Here is an 11,932-nt window from a genome sequence, read left to right as displayed (position 1 = left end):
TTTTAAATAGTCGCGTGCCACCAATCCCCCCCGTCTGTCCCCGCTCAGAAATCCACCCCGCTCCCCGCCACTTCCCTCTGCAATCGCTGGCGGGGGGGGGGGGGTGTGTGGCAGCACCGAGGCGATTTTATTCGTATTTTTTTCCTCCGGGTTTTGTCATGGAAACGCTGACACAACCTCCAGACGGCGTCCGAGCCCGGCCGGGGACTGAGGGCTTTTGGGACCCTGCGGGAGCGCGGCGCGCACTCGGTTCTCCCCGGGAAACAGCTGGACGCGACCATGTCCCGGGTAGGGGCGGGGGGAGCGCGACGCTCCGCCCCGGCGCTCGGGTCCCTCCCTCCTCCCGGCTCTCCGCAGGCGCCCTCCCCTTGCCCGGGGCTGCGAGTTGCATTTGGTAAAACCCAGCCCCGGAATATATAGATCATTGGAGCGCAATGAAGTAGCCTTTGGAGAGGAGGGAGGGGGCCCGTCCGACCGCCACACGGCCAGCGCAGCGGCGGCGGCACCATCACCGCTCGCACCCCGTCCGCCCGGCCCGCGAGGAGGCAGCGGCGGCCCCGGCGGGAGCCGAAGAGGCGGCGGAGCGGCGCGGAGAGGCGACGAGGAAGAGCAGGAGCGCGCAGCCGGAGGGGCCACGCATCTCGGCACTTCCAGACCAACTCCGGCGCCTTCCACACCCCAGCCCCGGGCTGGGGGCTCCGAGAGCCGCCGCGAAGCCAGCCCGATCCTCTCTCCGAGCCCTGCCCTGAGCCTCCCGGGCTCCGGTCCGCGCGGCGGGGTCCCCGCTCCTGCGCCCCGGGCGCGCCTCCCGGACAGCCCGGTCCCCGCAGCCAGGACAAAGCCATGAAGCCTGCGCTGCTGGAAGTGATGAGGATGAACAGAATCTGCCGGATGGTGCTGGCCACTTGCTTGGGATCCTTTATCCTGGTCATCTTCTATTTCCAAAGTATGTTGCACCCAGGTAGGGGGCGCGTTAGCGTGGTTTTGTTGGATATTTTCTTCTCTCGCTGGCTCTCGCTTGCTCTCTCCGCTTGGTTTCTGCCTCTTCCAGCCTTACCTCTTCCCCCTCGGCCCCTTCGGGGCTCCTGCTGCCCGGGCCTGCCCGGGTCACCGGGTCGGGATGGGGGGGAGGAGGGAAGGTGTGCCCCCTCCTTTTCCTCCTCCCGGCTCCAGGCTGAAGGATGGGACCAGGAGGGGCGGTAGTTGTTCTTTCTTCTTTTTTTCTTTGTGTCCCTTGTCTGTCTGCGAGGTAGCAGGGAAAGGTAGAGGTGTGGGAGCTGCCGGGGGTCGGGGCTTGGGGTTGAGGAGAACGAAACTCCCTCCCCGGGCCGCCGAGGTCTAAGGATGAAAGAGGCGCCCGAGCCGGCAGCTCTGCGCCCGGGCGCCCTGCCTCTTCCTGCTTGGGGGACCGGGGGCGACTGGTGCGCGCCTCGGCGTGGTTGCAAGTCGCTGCAGCGGGCTGGCCTCCCACGTGTCCGGGGCTCGGCGCAGAGCTGAGCAGGTGCGGGAAGAGGCTGGGTGCCCCTCCGCCCGGCGCAGGCCGATTGCCCCCGGGGTCCGACTCCGCAGTGACCTTGCGGCTGGTGCCCCGGGGGTGCCCTGCTCCACTGCCCCTCCACACACCCCACCCCCAGGACCCTGAGCTGGGGACTCAGAGCTCCTGGGTCACGCTCTGGCCACCTCCGTTTTGGAGGAAACTTTAGCCAGGCTGTGGGCTGACCGTCAGGTTGTATTCCCCGTTCCTGGGTTCCGAACACCCAGAGTCCCCAGGCCGTGTGGGAATGAGCCCTCGTCCTCCCGCCCCCCCCCCGCCCCCCATGGCTCAGGGAAAGTTCCACATCTGATATCTGGGCTGGAGGGACCAGGCTCCCCGCTTCCGAGACATGGAGGAAAGTTTGGGACCTGGGGAGGGAGGTGCCCTCGAGGGCCGCGGCCGGGGATTCGCAGCTCCGCTCCAAAGCCCAACAGGTAGACTCTTCCGAGAAGCCTTCCGGGGTAACACGGGTGTCCCCGCCAAGCCTTGGCTCCTCTCCCTCCTCGGCAGCCCCCCGCCGGGCCACGTTGGCTCCGAAATCCATTTTTTTACGCCTCCGAGTTGCCTTTCTCAGCGTAGTCACAGCAATCATTTGCTTTTCTAATTGCAAGGAGGAGGGAGGTGGAAACACATTTCCTTCCAGGGAAACGGGGCTGGTGTTTTTCGTGTTGCCTCCCGCCTTCTCCTTTCAGTGTGTATGTAACACTTTCAGCAGGCGCAGCCCCGAATTCAAGCCTGCGTTTGGGTCGATGGCAGAGCAATAAAGCTGTTCTTTCCGTCAGTCTGGCAGGGAGGGCTGCGGGATTCCTTGACAGCGCGGGGACAGACCGGCCCCTCTGCCCCCACTTGGCCGGGAGCAGTTGTTAAGGCAGCCACATTGCCAAGGGTATGGGCCGGCACTACCACATGTAACCTCAGGACATAGGAGCCAGCCCTGTAAAAGATGGCTTTTGTTTGCAGCTGGGTATTTTTAGTTTAATGTCGGCAAACTACGGCGTGTTTGTCTCCTCACCCAAACTGTGGTTGTGAAACTTCTAAGGGAATTTAAAAATGGACCTCTCTTGCATTGGCAGCCAAGCCCGTGGTTGCAGTGGGCAGGACCAGACAGACAGGGGCATCTCAGAGTGCCAAGCTCCTGGAGCCACCGGAGACCAGGCCAGACTCAGGAGGGATAGGGGACTGGGTGGTGTACAGATAGGCCGGAGCTCAAATAGTTTAAACGAAGGGCCCCTTGATTTGGTATATAGACTCAAGAGATGTGTTCAGGCTTCTTACAGTTTTGCTGGGACCATGCAGTTCTCTGCAGAAGTGCCTGGAACCCGGATGAGTATCCATGCCTCCAGCAGGAATACACTTTAGCTTCTCCGTACCTGTTAATTGCCCAGCAAAATTCGGTTTTCATGGATCCTGTGTGAGATTGGGAAATAACTTTCTAGCTAAAGGTACTAAGAAGAAACATTCAACTTGTAATTGGCACTTTGCTAAAATTTCCAGATAGAATATTAAGTTGACTTGTAAGTGGCACTGGTGCTTTTCAGTCTAGCTTTTTGGAACCAGGGAGAAAACCTTTTCTGAGCTTGTGCTGTTAAGGATCCTCTTTTCTTGATCCTGCTGTACCCTAAGCTTCCCTTTCTGGTCCTGTTTCCTTCCAAGAAATGACATTTGTTTATTTGCTTCTCTGTGAGTATGCTTTTCTGATATCTTTTCCCCAGTCCATGGCAAATACTACTTTCAAAACATTGTTGAGTGTGGAACTGCAGGTAATTCAATTGAAAGGTCTTCCTTATTTTGAATTACATATAGTTCCACAAAAACTCTGTCAACAGTTTATTATTACATGGGGCATAAAGATATGCTTTGAAATCTGTATTAAACATTCCTCCTTTTTTTTGGTTGATTTTATCAAAAGTATGCTGTTGATGATGGTTGATGCTAATCTTTTTCCCATTGCTTTGAATTTCTTTAAAGGTTACATGATCTTTGCTTCTCTGGAGGATCTTAGGACAATGATAGCCGATCCTTTAGTGTGGCTCTGAAGTTTCAGTCTCTCCAGATCACCCTGGGAGAGGCAGAAGGGACCACAGCATGGTGCAGATTATGTTGCTAAAAATTTGAAGCCCTCTGGCTGGAGTTCCAGATACCTATATATGAAATAGAAAAATAGTATTGAAAAAGAAATGAATTCTTGGCTTCATTAGTAACTGGAGAGTGTGAGGAGGGAGAGAAAGAATCAAAGAAGACAGCTGGCAGGGGCTGGCCGCCTCTTCCCCATTCTAATCTGGGAACCATTGTCTTTTGTACTTTTATAATTCAGAAGCTTGAGTAATTCGTAAATTTGAGTAATTGGTCATCAATTGCAGGAGGGCTTAGCAGAAGTTGGCCTTGTAAGTAAGGCAGTTTTCTTTAGAAGCCTTTGACACTCTGAGTTAATCGTCTTTGTTAAGAATATTTTTTAGGCTCCATTCTAATCCTGATGTTTTGCACAGTGCCTGACACATACTGGGTTCTCAGTGAAATATATTTGCTGGATGAATGCATGAAGTAGCTAAACTCTAGAAGACCTACTTCTCCAGTTTTCAGGAAGGTCCTTTCAAGCCTTTCTGAGAATGCCTGGTCAGTAACTCTGGCTGTATGCCGTGGGGACACTCATTGCCTTCCTGGACTCTGAGTTCCCCTGAGACATGGAGCTGGTTTAAGCTCATCGAGCAGCAGACAGGAGCTTTCTGCATGTGCTGCCTCTGAGGGGTCAGGCAGCTGAGGTACTTCTGGGTGTCCTGGATACTGGGGAAGGTTGGCCTTGTTTAGCCACTGACCTGAAGACAGCCATCCGCTGGACAACACCTTTTATGAGCATGAACTACTCCTAAGTTTGATAAGAATGGAACCACATACCTGTGGTTTCTGCACGTTTGAGTCCATGAATGAACGCGTCCTGTGAAATGCCCTTACATTTAAAATGTCTTGCATACCTGCCCCCAGACGGCTGGGCTTTGATGGAGCTGTGTTTCATGCAGTGCAGAGCCGAGAGGCCCCCAGGCTGCGTTTGTGCTGAGTGTGTGAAGACAGCTCCCCTGAACCTCGCTTTTGTGTTACTCCTAAGATTGTGGTTTTTGCTTGAAAGCTACTGTTCATAGAAGAGAAGCCTGCAAAGGAGAAAGCCTGTTTTCTCTCTCTCTTTCTATTCCTCCCTCCCTGTCTCTCTTTTCTTTAGCATTATGTTTACTTTCACGGTCACCTGTGATTTCTTTGCCTTGGTTGAATGTATTGCAAGATTATACCCTTTATTTAAAGACTTCTTGGGTTACCCCCTTGCAGTTTCATTTGATCAGGTTGAATATAAAGCAAATTTTTTATTATAATTTTAATCTAATTATAAACATAATGTGTGCTCATTTTAGAAAATTTAGGATGTACAGGAGAGAAACAATACTTCATTATCCCACCACCCAGAGGCAACTGGTACTTTTTTCTATATACTATATATAGAGTATGTATATATGGTATATACATATATATATAGTTGAGATAACATCATGCATTTTGTATGCTGTTTGATAATATGTATTTTAGACAAATGCATCATTGTGGTGACTCGTTATTAAGTTTAAAGACAGAAAGATTAACCACACCTTTTAAATTTATAAATCGGCATGTGTCTTCACCCCTACCCTACCCCTCTGCAGAATGTCAGTCAGTCCAGTACTGTTCCATTTTCTGTTGCACAAATTTAATTTTACGTTAAAGAATCTTTTTCTTAGACATGGAATGAGTTTGGAGTCATACCAATTCGTAAGGGCTGTTCTTATGTTATCTATTTGAAACTTCCTTTGAAAAGGTGCCAGGAGGCCGTTATGAACCCTGAAAACAGCATTAAATAACTGAAGGATAAAACATTTTCAGTATGGGGTCTCCCCGTGGCGGTTTAAATGTTTGTGCCTTGATGGGGCATTTTCATAGCTGCTCTAAGATGAGACAGATACACTTAGGCAATTTCCTTCGACAGTTATAGCTGCTGTTTGGGTATCCTCATTTCATTGCATTCTGAAATAAAAGGGTGATCAGGCACCTTAGAAAGGGTGGTTGGGGGATTTCTGTGGGGTGAGGGGTGAGGGAATCCATCCATCTTCCAGCAGAGGTGACTGCTGTTAGTATTTATCTGGTCGAAAAATCATTTTGCTTATGACTAGCTTTATCATCACTATTTAAAAACAGGAAGTAAAAGGCTTAGAAGCTCAGGCACCACCCTTTCCCTTCTTAAACCCACCAGAAGGACAAACCTCTCCTTAATCTGGAGGTTAAGTGAGAAAGGCTCTCATGAAAGTCATGACCAGCAGGCTCTTCTAAGTTCAGACTCTGAGAAAAACCAGAAGGCATTTGCTGACTCATTTTTTTCTTTTTAGTTTTTCTTCTCTTGAATTTTTGGGACCCCATCTTTAAAACAATTAAAGGTGCAGGCAGTTCTTCCTATGAAATCATTGAACAGTCCGATCTGTCAATTAAAATTTCTTGGAACTTGTAATTTGAAGCATCTTAGATCAAATGTGATTGATTGAAACTTACAAGCAGAGTTTCTTTCTCTCTGTCTCTCTGTCTCCTCTGTGCCAGGTATTTGTTCTAGACACTGGGGATACAACACACACATCTCTGCCGTTATAGAACTTACATTCTAGGGGTAGACAAACTTTAAGCAAATGCAGATGTGAAATATACCGTATATCAGATGGTGTTAAGAGAAAGATAAAGCAGGGAAAATTGTTGAGAGATGTGAAAGGCAGGGGTTGCAATTTAATATAAAGGTAATTAGGGAATGTCATTGATGAGATGATGTTGGCGAGCAGAGACTTGCAGGAAGTGAAGGAGCCAGCCAGGTGTCCATCCCAGGAAGCATGTTCCAGGCAGAGATAGCACAAGTCCATGTCTAGTCCCTGAAGCGGAGAGGTCAGAGTGCCCAGAGCAGAGGCAGGGACTACGTGGCCCAAGACTATGAGGTGGAGAGAGATTATTGTGTCAGGCCTTGGCCTTGACTGTAAACAGGGTGGGAAGCCCTTGAAGGGCTTTGAGTAGAGAACTCCTGGGGAAGGGAGGCATGGAACTGGGGTAGAAGTGCTGGAGCAGGATTGGAAGTGAAGTCTCTTCCTTGCACTTTTGTGTTTTTCTTCGGGTGGCCAATAGTACACTTTGGCAAAGTGGTCACCACGTAGATCCCATTTCCCTTTCACTACCCCCACCCGCAAACTAGGTGACCCCATTTAAAATTTTTATAGCAGTAATGTACAAACCAGAAAAAGAGATTTAAGAACAATTTTAACTGAGCTTGTTTGGGGAAATTCTTCAAATCTTCAGGATGCAATCCATGGCATTCGTGGATAAAAACATGCATAAATAGCACTGGACTTATGTAGGCCACCAATCAAACTGTATAGATTAAGTAGATTGATGATTTGGGAGGGGAAGCCCTGGGTCCTAGTCTGGAGTCCCCTACTTCCTATCCCCATGAATTATTGTGTTTTATTGATTCTAAGACACATTTTTCACATTTCAGTATTTATGAAATTTGACTGTGTTGTAATTGATGGCATTTTAGCTCTGCATGGCTCTTGATAGAATGGACTTTTTCATTCTTGTTGGTACATAAAACAGCATTGTTCTTAACAATTGTTGCCCTCTGAGGCTACCTCTGTAAATTGTGAAATTCCTTTTTGTAAACCTTGGCACACTCCATAACCTCAGTAAGGTGAAGAAAAAAGGCACTCCTCCAAGATACAGGCTCCAGCCGAGGGCTCAAAGTCCCCGGTTACCAGGATTACCTGCTTCTTAAGGGCTTTACTAGCACACAGGCTGTCAAGGTCTTTTCCACTTTGCTTGGCACCTATTTTCAGAGCCTTAGGGTTTGTAGTTAGCATTTCTCTGATTAAAGGTGAGGTTGGTTTAGAGTCAGAATGGGAAGGGTGGGGAAATAAGTTATTTAACTTGGGGCTTGAAACTGGAAGTTCAAATAGAAATATACGTGGAAATTTCCTGGGGAAAGTTCCCAGTGCGGATTTTTGTTTCTTTCAGGGCCACTGAGTTCTCATGGCCTTTATCATTTCTCTTCTCTAGTCCTTTTAGAAATGCATTGTGGTGGTTTATTTGTACACGTTCCCCTTTTGATTCAGGAGGGCATGGATTCTGTCAGGTTCATCTTTACAGCCTCTGAGCCCGGCCCAGAGGTGCTTAGGAAATGTTTAAAGAGTGAGCAAGTGATTCTCAAAGATATTCCTTCCACCTCTGTCTCCACCTCACCAATATGCACAGAACCTCGAGGGAGGAGCCAGGGGAAGAGCCGGGTCGGATTGTCATATCCAAGCAGCTTCTGGTGTGGTTTAGTCCATCTGTCATCCAAACCTCTTTGCTTCTGTTTTTTGCTGTGGCTCAGGGCAGGAAATAGAAAGCAGTCTAGGTATTTTAGGCAGAAAGGTATTTCCACAAGGGAATTTAGTGCTTATAAAGTTGCTGGAGGATCAGAAGCATGGGGCTTCAGGAATGATTCCCCAGCTAATGGTAGTAGTATAGGTAATAATTTATAAACAAACATACATGGGCATAGTGCTCAAAACAACAGATTCACGAGAGGTGCTACTACCTCTGAGACTGTATCTGGAACTATCGAGTTCAAGAACAAACTGATGACAAAATCAGGGTGTATACCCTATAGTGCTGTTGCAAACCCTCCTCGCCAATGTCCCCATCACCATGTCTCTGAGCAGCAAACATCCCCAAAGGCAGGAAGATGGCCTCTACCTCATGTCTGCTTTCTAAGTCTCGAATGAATGCTTCTGTTTGGTAGAGCCAAATTCACAACCAGAACCTGAGCTTCAAAGAAGCCTGGGAAATACAGCTTTTAAATTACCAGCCTCTGCAGTATAGAAAGCTTTCTAGAAGGGGGCAGAGTAAATGGTGAGCAGATAACCACAGCACTCACCATACCCTATTGGGGAAACATATTTGAACAGCCATCTCCAGTATATTTTGTTTATAAGCAATTTATACATATTACTACCATTATCTAAACATCTAGCACGGGATCCTTTCTAAGGATGGTGACTGTAAATACACACGTTCATTATCTTCTGGATAATTCTGTTGGCCGAGTCTTTGTCAGCTTGAATTCTACCATCCGTTTTACCTTGTAACATGGCCCAGGAAGACCCTATGGAGAGCTGGTACTCACAAGAGAGGCAAGCCATGTCCTCGCGTGCCTGCGTCGTGAGTATTATCTCCAAGCTGTGGTTTCTTGGCTGGGATCTCTTTAAGCCTCTATTTCATTTTGTGAGGATTAGGATCGTTGAAAGTAGATAATATAATCTGTAAATCTGCTTAATGATTCAGTAGTAAATAGCGATCCATTGAAGTATTCTGAGAGTAGTGGAATTAATTGAGGTGGCCTCTGTAGTTCATTTTGTCATTGAAGATACCTGCCCAAGTTTTATAAATGGCCTGTAACTTGATATGACAGGTTCCTTGGGGGTGTTTGTATCAATTTGTATTCTGAACATTAGTTAAATTTATTTCTTTTGATTAAATAAAAATGGAAGGTCTGATGTTTCCTTCCAAGACCCCTTTGTGATACAAAGTCCACTAGACTTTGGAACTCCAGGTCTAGGCTTGAATGTGACTGGTAATTGTCAGACCTGCCATGGTCAAGTTAGGGTGAAAGTACAGTACTAACCCTGCTAGTTCTAGCAGTGGTGGTGGATTAGTTTGGCTTTAGGTAGCAGTGTGGGTAGGGCTGATATTTCCAATATCAGTTTTATCTCAGGCAGATATGGATAGAGATGAAGAAACTTGGAAACGTAAGTGTTTAAATCCTTATTCTGTGGCTGGAGTGGTTATGTTAAAAACCTTGTGGAGGGGCAGAGAGGACCTACAAAGACAACTCCAGTGTAATAGGCAAGTGGCTGCGTTCCTGTTAGAAGCTGTTAACTTCAAAGAATCCCGGATGACAGGAAACACAAAGGCCCTTCTAAGGTAGTGTTTTAACATAACACTTTACATTTCTTAATGGTTGACATTTTTTATCTTTAATATCACTGTATGTAGGTTACTCGCTATAGTGAAAAGAGCACAGAATTTGGAATCCAGAGACAGCTTTCAGATGTTGGCTGTCCACTATATCCATTCAACATCACGCAAGATGTTTTTGTTGAGTGCTTATGAAGAAGAGGCTGTGTTCTGGGTGCTGGCGAACAGCAGAGAACAGACAAAAATCCGTGTCCTTGTAGAACACATTGTAGGATGAGAAACAAAATAACAAATGCATGTTTAAATTAGAGTATGTTTTAAGGTGACAAATGCTACGGAGGAAAAATAAAGCAAAGAAGGGGGATGTGAAATAGCATGCAATTTTAAATAGGGCAGTCAGGGTAGGTCTTTCTGGGAAGGTGGCTTTAAGGATCGAAAGAGATGAGGATACACAGGGGAGGAACCAATGAAATAATAATATTTATTGGGTATTATTTACTGCAGGCCGACTTTGGTCAGGTGTATAATATATACTATTTCTCACATGACCTTTATACACTATTATTATCACTATTTTACAGGGAGGGAAACTGAGGCATAGAGAATATCACTTGTCTAAGGTCACAGGAGAGGAATTGATGGAATTAGAACTGAACCAGGGCTGTCTGACTCCATATCCGTTGCTCTGAGCATTAGTAGGGGCTCTCAGTTGGGGGTTGCTCCTCCACCCACCCCAAGGATTTTTTTTTTTTTCATTTTTATTTTATTTTTATTTTTATTTTTTTTAAAACTTTGTGGCTGATTATTGCTCCCCATCACCAAAACCTCCCTCCCTCCTCCCTACCCCTCTCCCCCCCAAAAATGTCCTTTCTGTTTGCTTGTCGTATCAACTTCAAGTAGTTGTGGTTGTTATATCTTCTTCCCCCCCCGTTTGTGTGTGTGTGTGTGTGTGTGTGTGTGTGTGTGTGTGTGTGTGTGTGTGTGAATTTATATATTAATTTTTAGCTCCCTCCAATAAGTGAGAACATGTGGTATTTCTCTTTCTGTGCCTGACTTGTTTCACTTAATATAATTCTCTCAAGGTCCATCCATGTTGTTGCAAATGGCAGTATTTCATTCGTTTTTATAGCTGAGTAGTATTCCATTGTGTAGATGTACCACATTTTCCGTATCCACTCATCTGATGATGGACATTTGGGCTGGTTCCAACTCTTGGCTATTGTAAAGAGTGCTGCGATGAACATTGGGGAACAGGTATACCTTCGACTTGATGATTTCCATTCCTTTGGGTATATTCCCAACAGTGGGATAGCTGGGTCGTATGGTAGATCTATCTGCAATTGTTTGAGGAACCTCCATACCGTTTTCCATAGAGGCTGCACCATTTTGCAGTCCCACCAACAATGTATGAGAGTTCCTTTTTCTCCGCAACCTCGCCAGCATTTATCGTTCAGAGTCTTTTGGATTTTAGCCATCCTAACTGGGGTTAGATGGTATCTCAATGTGGTTTTGATTTGCATTTCCCGGATGCTGAGTGATGTTGAGCATTTTTTCATATGTCTGTTGGCCATTTGTATATCTTCCTTAGAGAAATGCCTGCTTAGCTCTTTTGCCCATTTTTTAATTGGGTTGCTTGTTTTCTTCTTGTAAAGTTGTTTGAGTTCCTTATATATTCTGGATATTAATCCTTTGTCAGATGTATATTTTGCAAATATTTTCTCCCACTCTGTTGGTTGTCTTTTAACTCTGTTAATTGTTTCTTTTGCTGTGCAGAAGCTTTTTAGTTTGATATAATCCCATTTGTTTATTTTTCCTTTGGTTGCCCGTGCTTTTGGGGTCGTATTCATGAAGTCTGTGCCCAGTCCTATTTCCTGAAGTGTTTCTCCTATGTTTTCTTTAAGAAGTTTTATTGTTTCAGGGTGTATATTTAAATCCTTAATCCATTTTGAGTTGATTTTAGTATACGGTGAGAGGTATGGATCTAGTTTCATTCTCCTGCATATGGATATCCAGTTATCCCAGCACCATTTGCTGAAGAGGCAGTCCCTTCCCCAGTGAATAGGCCTGGTGCCTTTGTCAAAGATCAGATGGCAGTAAGTGTGTGGGTTGATTTCTGGATTCTCTATTCTATTCCATTGGTCAGTGTGTCTGTTTTTATGCCAGTACCATATTGTTTTGGTTATTATTGCTTTGTAGTATAGCTTAAAGTCAGGTAGTGTTATGCCTCCAGCTTTATTTTTTTTGCTCAGCATTGCTTTCGCTATGCGTGGTCTTTTATTGTTCCATATAAATGACTGGATAGTTTTTTCCATTTCTGAGAAAAATGTCTTTGGAATTTTGATGGGGATTGCATTGAATTTGTATATCACTTTGGGTAGTATGGACATTTTCACTATG

The 11,932-nt window shown here is 46.2% G+C and overlaps 1 protein-coding gene across 2 annotated transcripts in view; it reads left to right on the top strand.

Annotated features, from left to right (window-relative positions):
- Positions 1-843: 843 nt before the first annotated feature.
- Positions 844-11,932, top strand: part of CHST11 (carbohydrate sulfotransferase 11) — a 266,953-nt gene continuing 255,864 nt past the window's right edge. The window contains exon 1 of one of the 2 annotated variants that reach the window (XM_063076373.1): positions 844-946. In XM_063076373.1, the coding sequence (XP_062932443.1) occupies positions 844-946 (103 nt within the window). Of the gene's footprint in view, positions 962-11,932 lie in introns of both variants that reach the window. The other variant, XM_063076372.1, reaches the window with a different exon arrangement.

Source organism: Cynocephalus volans, chromosome 12 (genome assembly GCF_027409185.1).
Source record: "Cynocephalus volans isolate mCynVol1 chromosome 12, mCynVol1.pri, whole genome shotgun sequence".
Classification (NCBI taxonomy): Eukaryota; Metazoa; Chordata; class Mammalia; order Dermoptera; family Cynocephalidae; genus Cynocephalus; species Cynocephalus volans.
The sequence above is the reverse complement of the archived record's forward strand: the minus strand, read 5'-3'. Positions and strand labels throughout refer to the sequence as shown.